At 47.6% G+C, this 15,031-nt stretch overlaps 1 protein-coding gene across 2 annotated transcripts in view; it reads left to right on the top strand.

Moving 5' to 3' along the window:
- The first annotated feature begins 214 nt into the window (after positions 1 to 214).
- The window catches only part of LOC140718365 (uncharacterized), a 34,210-nt gene continuing 19,393 nt past the window's right edge, over positions 215 to 15,031 (top strand). Inside the window, exons 1-2 of one of the 2 annotated variants that reach the window (XM_073031979.1) lie at positions 215 to 819; positions 10,600 to 10,699. In XM_073031979.1, coding sequence (XP_072888080.1) covers positions 592 to 819; positions 10,600 to 10,699 — 328 coding nt within the window. In that variant the 5' untranslated portion in view covers positions 215 to 591. Of the gene's footprint in view, positions 852 to 10,599; positions 10,700 to 15,031 lie in introns of both variants that reach the window. The other variant, XM_073031980.1, reaches the window with a different exon arrangement.

Here is a 15,031-nt window from a genome sequence, read left to right on the forward strand (position 1 = left end):
GAGGATGGTGGTCACCACATTTTGTTTTTCTCTCTCGTCACTGACCACGTTAACTGCAGAATGTACAGTCGGGGCCTTTTGCAGAATGGGAGTAGGCGGTAGTCACTCCCCGGTGCGTGCACCTTGCTGTTTATTTATCGCGCGTGTGGCCCTGCCGGGAGGTGCCCCGGCTTTTTGCGTGCGCGCAGGTGGTTCTGCTTTGCTGACAAATTTGTCAAGCGGTTTTAAGCATTGTGCAATCGTCAGCCAACATCCCCATTTCTGAGTTACGCCCGTGCGGCTGACCCAGCGTCATACTGGTTCTGGAGAAACCTACAAGGTAACCCTGGACTGGCTGGGCTTTCTCTGTCTGAGGTGCCGGGCTGTGCTGGACGGCCCTGGACTGGACTGGACGAGCTGACACTTCCGAGGACCCTGCGCCGAGCTGGGCTGTGTTGCCGGAAGGTACAGAGCGAACTTGTTTTCATTTTCCCGGAGACGCCGGCTTGCGCTTGGACGGCGCTGGATCGTGCGGGGTGACCCCCGAGCTCAACTGGCCGGGCTACGCTGGGAGGGGACCTCAAACTGCGGAGCGTTTCAAAATCCCCTTTGATGCGGGGTCCCTTTAAATGGCGTAACGGTCGGCACCACCCCAGGCTGAGTCATTTGACGTTCGGTTTCCGAGCAAAGGTTCCGCGGTTTGAGCGGCTCTCGGATTCAGCTCCTCGGCGCCCGATGCGATTCTCTCAGCCCGCCACTCTTCAGCCGCGGAGTAAGATGACCTCCCTACGCCTTCTGTACCTGTTGCTCACCGTTCTGACGGGGATCGCGGCTCACCAGGTAGGTGAGAAAAGATGACACGCTGGGAGGAGGTGCGTGGGAGAGAGAGAGTATATTTAGGTTAAGAAAATGAATTAAAAATTCGGAGTTAGAGAAATATGGAGAGATGGTTAAAAAGCAGGGAATTGAAGAGAAAACTTTCAGGGAATTGCCGTGGACAAAAGAGGGAATCTAAAAAGTGAAACTTCCTTCTGAACGTTAGGTGACCGCTAGCGGAACGCACTTACGATCAGATTAAGGTTCTTTGAAAATGTCAAAGACAGAATTTGATTGTTCCCCCGACCGAGCAGTCAGAAAAATGCACGGGCTGACGCAGAAGTCAGAAGACTGACTCCCTGAAGTAAAGGGAGGACTGGTTGAGAAGCGGTTTTACACACTGGGTCCTGCAGCAAGGACTGTTTACGGAGGCTGTTGGTGTTCACTAGGACCTAATACCGAATGTGCATTGTCCCGTGTATTATGCAGTCATGTGTTGACTAGTCTGTACCTTGTCCTGTACGCTACCTGTATTGTCGGTTTGGGATCGTATCGTGTATACTGTAAACACAGTAGGCAGTTCTGTACACTGTCTTACTCCCTGCCCTGTCACACTGTACGCTCTCTGTATACTGTAGTTTATCATGTTCGCTTCCTGCGCTGTCTTGTACACTGTCTGCATTGTATGCTCTCTGTGCTGTACACAGTCCCGTACTCCACCTGCACTGTACCCTGTCCCGTACTCCACCTTCACTGTACCCTGTCCCGTACTCCACCTTCACTGTACCCTGTCCCCGTACATCATTTGCGCTGTACCCTGTCTCACACTCCACCTGCGCTGTACCCTGTACTCCATCTGCATTATACCCTGTCCCATACATCATCTGTGCTGTACCCTGCCCCATCTGCATCGTTCCTTGCCTGCGCTGTACCCTGTCCTGTGTGTTTGGAGCAGATGGCTGTTGGCTGGGTTTTGCTGGTTTTTCCTCTAGCAAGGCCAGCATTTATATTTGATCCCTAATTCTGCTTTGGATGGTGATGTTTTGCTAGAGGCCTTCAGTAGTGTACCCTGTTGAACAGCAGTTACAGTGTACTGGCGTGTATCAGTAAATTAAGTTGCTGGGTTTTGCTCTATTAAGGTGTACTGATGGGAGTATTTGATATCACCCTTAATAACTGATGGTCTTCAAGCAGCATCCAAATGTGAGAAATGGTCACAGCTGGTCATTTACTGATCTCCCTCCCTGTGGAGGAGGGGTGTGGGGCGCGCATGGGAAAAAATAATTAAGTGCCTCTTGAGGTGTACAGAGACAGTGAGTTGGAATTTTTTAATATGCAAATATTATCTTTGTGGTTTGATACAGCGTGAGATGGGCCGTAAATGCTGGCCTTGTTAATGAAATGCATATTCTGTAAGTGAAGGGCTTCTATTTATAGAACCACAAAGGTTAACACTGGTGATTCGTATAAGCGAGGCCAAGCCTGTGGTGTGTAAACTGGCCCCTGATCTAGATAATGCCAAGGTTGAAAGTCTTGGCCAATGACCTTCTGGTTTCAGATGAGAACAAAGTTGGGTGATGGTTCATGTTCGAGTATTATAATCTCCCTCTTTGCATCTCCCTGGCTATGTAGTGCTGGGAGTGTCTGCACCTCCATGAGAGTAGGGGTAGAGTGAACTCCAGTGATAGTTCACAGCCTCAGGAGACGGGGCCTGTACTCCAGTGGGAGTGAGAACCCTTGGGAGAGAAGGCCAGCAGCCTCACCGCAGTCACTTTCCTCCTTCCTGCTCATTTGCAAAGTATGGACATTTAGTTTACCTAGAGCCAATGAAATGTCACTGACGTGAAATATTAATTTTCTCGCCTCCCACGGTATTGCTTGACCTGCCTTTACTTTAGATTTCTAGCTGCTTTGTTTTTCTTTTGAGAAAATGTATACCGTGCCCGCAAAAGTGTTCATTTCCCCCCCCCTCCCCCTTGGAAGTTTTCATGTTTTATTATTTTACAACATTGAATCAAAGTGGATTTAATTTGGCTTTTTTGACACTGATCAACAGATAAAAAGACTCTTTTGTGTCAAAGTGAAAACAGATCTCTACAAAGTGATAAACTAAATAATTGATTATATAAGTATTCACCCCCACCTTTAATATGACACACTGAATCATCACTGGTGCAGCCAATTGGTTTTAGAAGTCACATAATTAGTTAAAGGGAGACCCGTGTGCAGTCAAGGTGGTTCAATTGACTGTGGTAAAAATACACCTGTATCTGGAAGGTCCAACTGCTGGTGAGTCAGTATCCTGGCAAAAACTACACCATAAAGACAAAAGAAAACTCCAAGAAACTCTGCAAAAAGGTTATTGAAAAGCACACGTCAGGAGATGGATACAAGAAAATTTCCAAGTCACTGAATATCCCTTGGAATACAGTTAAGTTAATCATCAAGAAATGGAAAAAATGCACAGCTGTAAATCTGCCTAAAGCAGGTTACCCTCAAAGACTGAGTGACTGTGCAAGAAAGTGATGGAGGTCACCAAGAGACCTATGACAACTCTGGAGGAGTTACAAGTTTCAGTGGCTGAGATGGGAGAGACTGCACATACAATAACTGTTGCCCGGGTGCTTCATCAATCTCAGCTTTATGGGAGAGTGGCAAAGAGAAAGCCACTGTTGGGAAAAAAACCTCACATGAAATTGCAGCTGGAGTTACTGGAAGGCCTGTGGGAGACTCTGAAATTAGCAGGAAGAATGTTCTATTGTCTGATGAAACCAAAATTGAGCTTTCTGGCCATCAGATTAAATGCTATGTTTGGCATAAGCTAAATACTGCACATCATCAAAAACACACCATTCCCACTGTGAATCATGGTGGTGTCTACATCACGCTGTGGCAGCAGGCCCTGGAAGGCTTGTGAAGGTTGAGGGTAAAATGAACGCAGCAAAATACAGGGAAATCCTGGGGGAAAACCTGATGCAGTCTGCAAGAGAACTGCGACTTGGGAGAAGATTTGTTTTCCAGCAAGGCAATGAGTCCGAGCATAAAGGCAAAGCTGCACAGGAATGGCTTAAAAACAACAACGTTAATGTCCTGGGGTGGCCAAGTCAGAGTCCAGACCTCAATCCAATTGAGAATTTGTGGCTGGTCTTGAAAAGGGCTGTTCAGTCACGATCCACATGCAATCTGATGTGACTTGAGCAGTTTTGTGAAGAAGAACGGGGGAAAATTGCTGTGTCCGGATCTGCAAAGTTGGTAGACCTATTCTTACAGACTCAAGGCCGTAGTTGCTACCAAAGGGGTATCTACTAAATACTGACTTGAAGGGGGTGAGTAAGAATGCAATCAATTATTTTGTTTTTTATATTTGTAGTTAATTTAGATCACTTCATCAAAGATCTGTTTGCACTTTGACCTGAAAGTTTGTTTTTCTGCCGATCAGTGTCAAAAAAGCCAAATTAAATCCACTGTGATTCAGTGTTGAAAAACATTAGAACATGAAAACTTCCGGGGGGGGGGGGTGGGTGGGTGCGCGGTGAATACTTTTAATAGGCACTGTCTGTATTTATATTCATTTTATCAACGTTTAGCTCTGAGATTTGTCCTCTCCAGATAGTCATGAAATACACAAAAAAAACATGGTAGTCTCTGAAAGAGGAAAAAACATCAAAACCCCCCCCACACACACGAAAAAGAAAAACGACTTGCAAACCCCAAGCCCCCCCCCCCCCACCCCGTCCAACCGGACACGACCTGTAAAACATCAAACCTCTAACCCCAAGCCACTTTTATAGATGTGTGTGTTGTGGAATTACCCACGGGCGTACAGTATTCTGAAAACATACTTTGTTCAGTTTATGGTTCACTAAATCATTGATTTCCTAATGATGTTTAGTTCTTGGAAGTCATCACACGTAATTCGTTTTTTTGTATCTGGTTGAATGCCATATTTAGAGAGGGAACGGGTCAGCTGAAGCTGTGAGGCTGTTCTTGATTAATAAGAGGGATTATTCATATAGCAGTGAATCTGCAGGGAGCTCAGGGGGCAGTTTTTATTAACGCACTGCTTCTGCAGTGAGTTGGCCAGTTTCGGTTTAGATAGCCGGAGAGCCAGCGTGCTAGTTACAATCTTAATTGTCCTTTTGAAAACGGGACCAGTCCCAGCTGCGATGCCTTTTGTGGTCGAATTGTTGGTCACCGTTCCTAATTTGGACCCAGTTAGAGAGAATGGTAGCTTCTAGAGTTTAACCCCTTCCTGTGGAATGCCTGTCCCGTTCTCTCGAGGGCTCCAAGTTTCCTCCTCACGCAGTGCCTGAGGCTGTTGGGTAAATTGCTCTGGTTTGGAATTTAAACCGAGCGGAGGTAGCGCATCGACGGCAGAGGAGACAGTGGGAGTATGTTTAACCGAGGGATCAGAAATGGGGGCTGCATTACACGCAGGAAGGAAACAGTTGTCGTTTCTTGTTCTGACCTGCCTCACACTCCCTGCGCCTCTGCTCTCCGCGCCTCGTTTCCTGTTTATGAGTGCTGGAATGCTTTCAGAGCTAGATGTTTAGCTGTGACTTATCCGAGTATTTATGTTTGTTAATGGAAAAAACCGCCCCTTTTCTCAGCCGCTCTCTTTGCTTGCACAAGAGTCCTGCAACGAGCCAGAGAGAGACAGACACCCACAAGCAGTCCTGACATTTCCTTTAGCCCCTTTCCTTCCGCCTAATGTTCCAGCACGTTGCTAATGATTGGAAAGATATAGGTCTCCCCTTATCCGCTTGACCTGAACAATAGTGAGATTCACTACGCTCGGTCCGCCAGAGAAAGCAGGATCTCCCGGTGGTCACACATTTTAATTCCATGTCCCATTCCCATTCTGATATGTCTGTCCATGGCCTCTACTGTCAAGATGGAGCCACACTCAGGTTGGAGGAACAACACCTTATATACCGGCTGGGTAGCCTCCAACCTCATGACATAAACAAACGACTTCTCTAACTTCTGTTAATGCCCCTCCTTGCCTTCTCACCCCATCCCTGATATATTTAGTTCCCCCCCCTCTCTTTCTGCCCATCACTCTGCCTGTTCTCCATCTCCCTCTGGTGCTCCCCTCCCCCTTTCTTTCTCCCTAGGCCTCCCGTTCCATGATCCTCTCCCTTCTCCAGCTCTGTATCCCTTTTGCCAATCAACTTTCCAGCTCCTAGCTTCACCCCACCCCCTCCAGTCTTCTCCTATTATTTTGCATTTCCCCTCCCCCCTCCTACTTTCAAATCTCTTACTATCTCTCCTTTCAGTTAGTCCTGACGAAGGGTCTCAGCCCGAAACGTCGACAGCGCTTCTCCCTATAGATGCTGCCTGGCCTACTGTGTTCCACCAGCATTTTGTGTGTGTTGCTTGAATTTCCAGCATCTGCAGATTTCCTCGTGTTTAATAGTGAGAGTCAGATGGGTGAGGAGAATCTCTCTTTTCCCGCCCTTTACCTATGTCAAAGGTACAGGAGTCTGAAGACCAACACTCAACCATCCCGAAGTGAGCTTCTTCTCCGGCATCCGAGCTCTGAACTGTCCCATGAAGGCCACTTAGTATTTTTTTTTGCACTATTTATTTATTTTGTAATTTATAATATTTTTATGTCTTTGCAATGTACTGCTGCGGCAAGATACAAATTTAATGTCGTATAAGAGAGCGATAGCCGGCCACTGGTGCATGGCATCAGCACCACACCATTTGAGGTGAACGGTCCCGAGTTCGAATCCGGCTGGCTGCTCTCAACACACAGACAAAATGCTGGAGCAACCCCAGGCAGCTCACACCTATGAGATCCTTCTTCACGCTTTCCACCCGCGAGTGCCGCCCGGTCTGTGCCACAGGGTGTGGGAACGAGTTTGTGGCCAATCTGATTCTGGATGTTGTTCAAAGCCTGTCTATTTGTAATCTGTTTCTCTTTGTTTCTCTTGCCTGTGTGTGTGTGTGTGTGTCCTTGTCTGTTCTGTCCGCCTCCTCTTTGTCCTTATCTGCCTTTTGTATATTGAAAGGGCGTTTCTATTCCCTAATCTTTGTTTGAATTTTCTGTGCTTCCTTTCATGTCAGGAACAAAAACATACTAATTAGTACTTTCCACCATTGATGCTGCCCTCACCCGCATCTCCTCCCTTTCCCCTGCCATCCACGCTCATCTTCTTGCCTCCTTACCCATGGCCCCATGACCCTCTGTATCCAACGCATCATTCTCAGCAATGTGCCATCTCCAAAGGAATTCTACCATAAACACATCTTTACCTCCCCGTCCCACTTGCTACTTTCTGCAGGGATCATTCCCTCAGTGATCCCTTTGTCCATTTTCTCCCCCCCCCCCCCCCCACCCACTAATCTCCCTCCTGGCATTTATCCCTGCCAGCAGCCAAAGTGCCGATCACCTCCTCCCTCATCTCCATTCTGAGCCCCAAGTAGTCCTTCCAGGTGAGGCCACACTTCACCTATGAGTCTGTCGTGTCCGGGGCTCCCGATGCGGCCTCCTCTACCCTAGTGAGACTCGTCATAAATCGAGGGACTGTTTCGTCGACCACCTCCGCTCTATACGCCAAAAACAGAACTTCCCAGTGGCTCAACATTTTAATTCCGACTCCCATTCCCGTTCTGACGTGTTGGTCTATGGCCTCCCCTAGTGTCAAGATGAGTCCATCCTCAGGATGGAGGAGCAACATCTTGTAGCCTCTAACCTGATGGCATGAATATCGATTTCTCTTGCCGTTTTAAAAAAAAAAGTACCCTCCCCTTTCACCTCTTCTTCTATTCCTCACTCTGGTCTCTTACCTCTTCTCACCTGCCTATCACCTTCCCCTGGTGACCCTCCTCCTTCCCTTTCTCCTATGGTCCACTCTCCTCTCTTATTGGATTCCTTTCTCTCCAACCCTTTACCTTTGCCACCCACCTGGCCTCACCTATCATCATTTCGATGCCCAACACTACATACAAAGTTGAGGGTTGTTGTAGAATCTGATCAAACCTCCTTGAACAGAAAATCCTACAAAAAGTAGCAGATACAGCCCAGTCCATCACTCGTAAAGCCCTCCCCACCATTGAGCATATCTACATGGAGCGGGAAACCAAAATCTATCAACGGGGAACCCACCACCCAGGCCACGCTCTCTTCTCACTGCTGCCATCAGGAAGAAGGTACAGGACCCTCACCACCAGGTTCAGGAGTAGCTATTACCCCTCAACCAGAGGGGACAACTTCACTCACCCCATCACTGAACTGTTCAATGGGCTCACTTTCAAGGACTCTTTATCTCACGTTCTTGATATTTATTGCTTATTTATTTATTGTTTTTATTTTTTTCTCTTTCTTCTTGTATTTGCGTGTTGGTTGTTATTATCCCTTTTGGGTGCGGTCTTTCATTGTGTTTCTGGTATTTATTGTGATTTGGTCACAAGAAAATGAATCTCTGAGTTGTAAATGGTGACATAATATGTGCTTTGATAATTAACTTGCTTTGAACTTTGAATGTCAACAGTGAGAGCCAGCTTCTGAACATGTGCTTCTGGAAAAAGGTTATCTGCTCACTGGAGTTTGGTGTTTGACTTTGGAATAATATTGTTTCTGGTTTGGAGGCAAAAAAAACCTTGAATAGTTTCCTGTTTGTTCAGTAGATTAACTTCTAGTACGAAGCTTATTGAAGGAAAAGTGCTACATTAATGTAAGAAAGCTTAAGTAAGATACTTGGAGCAATGTTTGACGTGACTCTGCATTGTGTTTGGATTTGCTATGGACCTGATGGTCAAGATCATTGCTTGCATGGTGATGAATCTCTCTGAGTAGCCAAATAGAGTCTCTCCATTGATGGAGTCAAAGGATCCCACCCTGCTTCTGGACTGTTTGTCCAACTCCCGCCAGGGAAGAGGCCACACAGCGTTTATGCCAGGAGCACTAGAAAAACCAGTTGCTTTCCTCAAATTGTCTGGCTGATCAACACCTCAACCCATTAACACATCGCAACACCACCACTCCATCCACATCAACCACTCCTCTCCACAGACCCTCAGCACTCTTCAACCACCCCATGTTCTGTCACTTTATGCTTACACTCCACACCTCATATGTACACTACCCACTGTAGGAGTTCCTCTTGCCTAGAGTCACTTTATCATTTCCTTCAGTCACGTTATGTTCAGATACTCCTGTACCCAGTATCACTTTATGTACAGACATTCAGTCTGTGTACAAGATATAAGCTGATGTTATGTGCTTTCGGTCAATCTCAACTCTTAATGGTGCATTATATTTTATAGACATGAGATGCTGGAAATCCAAGGCTGCGTGCGCACAAACACACGCACACACACATATACACGCGCGCGCACATGCACACGCACACACACAATGCTGGAGGAACTCAGCAGGTCAGGCAGCATCTATGGAAAAGAGTCAACAGTTGACGCTCTGGCCCGAGACCCTTCATCAGGTCCTGTGGAGTTCCTTCAGCATTTTGTAAGCGTTGTTTTGTGTTCTACAGGATTGCCTTTATGTTTATTGTCTTTTAATGCTTATTGTGTTTTTTCACACTACATCAGATCCTGAAGAAAGACAATAAACAGTCTTGAAAGGCTTTTGTGAGTCTGATGTTGACCAGCAGCAGTGAATCTTGCTGTCCTAACATGTCCATTGTGGCTCCCAGATGATTGGAATCCAGTCAGTAACTGTTCAGCCAGTGGGAGGAGGAGCCTGGTAGTCAGTTTCCCTATGCCACACCCCAGGGAGATCCCTCTGGAGTTACCATAAATATGATTTGACCCCTTCCTTGAAGATGGTCATGATTATGACATCTCTGGTATGTTCTTGCCTTTCTAGATGGGGGAGATTAGGCTGTGAATTTATGATGGGAGCTCCTCTATGCCAAGTTTCTGAACTTAAGCTGGCTTCTCATGTAAACTTTTTGACTTTGAGAGAGCAGGGAAAAGTTGTGCCATTTGTTCAGTTGCTTTATGTGTGAGGATTCCCAATAAGGACCAGTAACTGAAGCTTTCTGATTTGAACTCAGTAATGAAAAAGAGCAAATGGCACTGCAAAGTTTTAAACAGTCATTGAACTTGAAAAGTAAGTATTCAGGCAAATTACCGAGATGCAAAAACAGTGAAATAATAGTTACAAACATTTTGAACTATCTTTTTTATTAGCAAAGATTGAATCAGCATGAAAGGGCACAGAGGGTGCAGAGTTCTGGACAACTTTGGAAAGTTAAACAGGACAGGTGGAAGTGTGATGTTTGGTTGGGAGGCACCATATTAATAGTATTTATCAAGCCGTTGTAAGGGCTGGACTAATTTTATTATGTGGAACATTGATTAGATTGCACTTGCTGTCTGTTGAACAGATGAAACTAAGGGGAAATTTCAACACGTGTAGAATTAATGTGAGGGCACGGTGCAGCGCAGTTAGCACAATTGCTTTACGGGTTTCAATTCCTGCCTGCCGCTGCCTTTAGGGAGTTTGTACATTCTCCCTGTGACCATGTGGGTTTCCTCCGGGTCTCCGGTTTCCTCCCACGTTCCAAGGATGCATAGTTAGGGTTAATGAGTTGTTGGTGCTGGAAGCGTGGAGACACTCGTGAGCTTCCCTCAGCTCAATCCTCAGTCTATATTGGCCATTGACAGCAAAAGAATATACAAATAAAGCTAATCTTTAATATTTAAACATTAACAATATAAATATAGATTAAGGTGAATATATATGGTGATTGGATGATGTCTATGCTCTGTCTGTTGTATGTTTGCACACGATTAGTTACTCTGTCTTTGTATTTGGATCCTGCTGTGTAGGGCAATCCCACCATAAGGAAAAGCCAGGCAGACTGCACGAATCGAACTATAGAGATCTTTTCGGGATTTCTTCAGGTGTGCTGCAGCAAATGTCAACCAGGTAGGATTGGGTAACGTTTACGTGATTGTAAGAGTCAACCCCTGTGAGATTATGGTTGGATTGAAGTAGCCATTTTCATTAAATGAAAGGAGCAGTTTTAAAATAGAATCAGTGTGAAACAGGAAAGAGACATTTTCACACAAAGGAGTTCAAGTTTAAATAGGCTTCAAATAAGCTCGTATATGTTGAGGTCCTGTCCTGTTGTACATACTGTTTATTACAAATTACTATAAATTGCACATTTAGACGGAGATGTAATGTAAAGATTTTTACTCCTCGTGTATGAAGGATGTAAGAAATAAAGTCAATTCAATTCATGCTTGTAAAATTAAGATGATTAAATTTATGGTGGTTTAGGGTGTCATAGCACAGTTAAGTAAATGAGTTTAGGTTACAGATCAACAGTGGTCCAAGTGTATATGGTTAGCACAATTGCTCTACAGTTATCAGCAATCTGGGTTCAAATCCCACCACTGTCAGTAAACAGAGTTTGTACATTCTCCCCATGACCGCATCAATTTCCTCTCACAGTTCAAAGACCTACCAGTTGGTAGGTTAATTGGTCATTGAAAATTGTCCCATGATTAAGCTAGGGTTAAATTGGGGGGGGGGGAGGGGTTGCTGGGTGGGGCAGCTGAAGGGCCGATTCCACGCTGTATCTCAATAAGAAAAGTAACAAATAAAGAACTAGCTTCCTTTTGTTCTTAACTGCTCTCTCCCCAGGAGCCTCCATGTCTGTCCCTAAGTAGGCCACCCTCCATTCCTCCTCCTAATCTGACTCTCGCACCCCACGCCCCATCTCTTTCCCATCGTTCCATAGCTCACCATCATGCATGCAGAGATGGTATTCTGTGCAGTTGGACCCATTATGGAAATAGCAATGAGCATTAAACCATAAGTGCTACGACACACGATTTGTTATGCCGTGACTCTGTGTTTTTGAAGTTAAATCCTAACACCTTAGATATATCACAATCAGAATCAGGTTTACTATCACCAGCATATGTTGTGAAATGTGTTAACTCTGTGGCAGCAGTACAATGGAATACATGATAATATAGAGAAAAATTAGTGTGAATTACAGTAAGTATATACTTATATTAAAGAGTTAAATAAAATGTGCAAAAGAAAACTGGAAATAAGAAGTCGTGAGGTAGTGTTTATGGGTTCAATGTCCTTTCAAATCCATCCATTCATTCAGATGGCAGAGGGGAAGAAGCTGTTCCTGAATCGCTGAGTATGTGCCTTCAGGCTTCTGTACCTCCTTCCTGATGGTAACAACGAGAAGAGGGCATGTCCTGGGTGGTGGGGGTCCTTAATGATGGATGCTGCCTTTTTGAGGCACCCCTTGTTGAAGGTGCCCTGGATACTATGGAGGCTCGTGCCCATTTAGGAGCTGACTAAAGAGCTTATTAGATTTGAATCAGGGTCTGATGATGCTCGGCTCTTGACAGAATAAACCCCTGGAAACTACAGACTACAGGGCGGAGATATCTCTCGACGAAAGGAGGTGTAAGGCGCTCCTTCCCTCTGCTAGCCTGCAGGACACCCTTGGGCAAGGTGTAGCTCCCCGATCAGGGTCACGTGAAGCCGCAGGAGATGGTCATATGAACAGCTGGTCCATAACACACGTCCTGGTTATGGGACCGCTGACGCCAGGCCGACAAACTCTGAAGAGTATTGACAATGGCTGAGATCACCTGTCTAGTAAAGACACTGCCCAGATGAAGGTAATAGCGAATCACTCCTGTGGAAAGCCTCGTCAAGAAAAATCATGGTCAAAATCGTGACCGCCCATGTCATATGAGACAGCACAGCGCAGAATGGTGACGATGATTGTTTTTGTACTGGGAAGTGGTACAGAGATAGGAAGTGCGATAACAGAGCATTGCACAGGCACACACTTCAAGCTGGCATGACGCTCGCAAATTTTCACTTAATCAGCAACCATAAAACAAATTGCCGCACCTGATTATCGAGAAAATCAAACCATTTTTTACTGGCTTCGGTTTTGAGGCCAGTCTGTGCTGTGGGAATATGGGTTTTGTCCGGGAAATGAAGGGTTACTGCTTGTTCGCTTTGTGCATCAACTAAGATGTTCGTGACAACCTTGTGTCTGCGAGCTCTTGCAGACAATACTCGGATTTAACTTTCCTGTGAGATTAGGTTAAAAATAACAAATGCAAGCAGAGATCATGGCGTCAGGCAGTTGTTTCACTTCAAGCCACACAAAATCCAAGTGCTAAACCCTCGGTGGGGACAGTATGTAAGATCTTATGGTGAACGTGGTTTGGCCAGTTCTTGGCTCTCTATCGGAGGTGCAAAGACACCCAATTTCAGAGAGAAAAACAATACCTGCAATTGGACCTTTGAAATCGGGTTGCTTGGGGATCAAAAGTGTGTGTATCTGGCCTCCATCCGCTGCAGCTGATCTTCACCATCTGCTCCCCCAGCCATGTAGCCAGTCCAGGCACTCCCGGTGACGGTCAGAATCAAATCCGACCAGTCAGGGCAGATCTCCCTGTCCAGCTTTTGCTTATCTCTGGGTGCCACTTCAAGCTGAAGTCAGGGTCTGTCCCGTCCCGCCCTTTGCTGGTCCTGTGGTTGTGAATCACCCAAAGTAAGTTAGCTTCAAACGTCTGTCCAAGATCTTCAGCCAGGACCGTCGATGGCACAAAGCGGAACAGTGGGTCTTGCTTGGTGGGAGGATCTGTTGATGTCAAGATGTGCATTCAAAGCTGTCTGGCACCCGGGCAGTGTGACCCCAGTGAGGGTCAGCACCTTCAGGGGAGGGGTCTGAACCCCAGGGAGAGTCAGCACCTTCAGGGGAGGGGTCTGAACCCAGTGAGAGTCAGCTCCTTCAGGGGAGGGGTCTGAACCCCAGTGAGGGTCAGCTCCTTCGGGGGAGGGGACTGAACCCGGTGAGAGTCAGCACCTTCGGGGGAGGGGTCTGAACCCCAGTGAGGGTCAGCTCCTTCGGGGGAGGGGACTGAACCCGGTGAGGGTCAGCACCTTCGGGGGAGGGGTCTGAACCCCAGTGAGGGTCAGCACCTTCGGGGGAGGGGTCTGAACCCGGTGAGGGTCAGCACCTTCGGGGGAGGGGTCTGAACCCCAGTGAGGGTCAGCACCTTCGGGGGAGGGGTCTGAACCCGGTGAGGGTCAGCACCTTCGGGGGAGGGGTCTGAACCCCAGTGAGGGTCAGCACCTTCGGGGGAGGGGTCTGAACCCCAGTGAGGGTCAGCACCTTCGGGGGAGGGGACTGAACCCGGTGAGGGTCAGCACCTTCGGGGGAGGGGTCTGAACCCCAGTGAGGGTCAGCACCTTCGGGGGAGGGGACTGAACCCGGTGAGGGTCAGCACCTTCGGGGGAGGGGTCTGAACCCGGTGAGGGTCAGCACCTTCGGGGGAGGGGACTGAACCCCAGGGAGGGTCAGCACCTTCGGGGGAGGGGTCTGAACCCGGTGAGGGTCAGCACCTTCGGGGGAGGGGTCTGAACCCCAGTGAGGGTCAGCACCTTCGGGGGAGGGGTCTGAACCCGGTGAGGGTCAGCACCTTCGGGGGAGGGGTCTGAACCCCAGTGAGGGTCAGCACCTTCGGGGGAGGGGTCTGAACCCAGTGAGGGTCAGCACCTTCGGGGGAGGGGTCTGAACCCAGTGAGGGTCAGCACCTTCAGGGGAGGGGTCTGAACCCCAGGGAGGGTCAGCACCTTCAGGGGAGGGGTCTGAACCCAGTGAGCGTCAGCACCTTCAGGGGAGGGGACTGAACCCCCGGGAGAGTCAGCACCTTCAGGGGAGGGGACTGAACCCCAGGGAGGGTCAGCACCTTCAGGGGAGGGGTCTGAACCCCAGTGAGAGTCAGCACCTTCAGGCACCGAAGGGGTCCGCAGTAAGAGCACGAGGAAGTTTAAGCAGCTGAAGGCTATGGGTCCTGAGATCAGTCCGAGTTTGATCTGGGTTATTCTGTTAATGGGCCGCGTCTCATTTGAGAGAGGTGGGGACAAAATTTGCTCAAAGATCAGCTCTGAAACTTGCATGCTGTGGTGGTATGGGGGGGAGGGACTTGGGGGTCTGGATCAGTGATGGCAGTCTGAGACTTGGAGAAGAGTGATTGGCCAGTCCCGGGCATGATGGTAAGGAGCAAGTTGCAGGCAGAGTATATGGAAAAGGTGGGGCATACAGTTCTAGGGGTGGGGAATGGATCCCCAGTGAGGACTGAAAGACTGAGGTATTGTAAGGTTGTTGTGCAGGTCCTAGGATAGGGTGATTGGAGGGGCAGGAGCTGGATCGGTGTAAAAGAGGGAAAGTGAGTGAGGGTCTAAGGCGCAGAGGGGTGT

Source organism: Hemitrygon akajei, chromosome 29 (assembly GCF_048418815.1).
Source record: "Hemitrygon akajei chromosome 29, sHemAka1.3, whole genome shotgun sequence".
In the NCBI taxonomy this organism is placed as follows: domain Eukaryota; kingdom Metazoa; phylum Chordata; class Chondrichthyes; order Myliobatiformes; family Dasyatidae; genus Hemitrygon; species Hemitrygon akajei.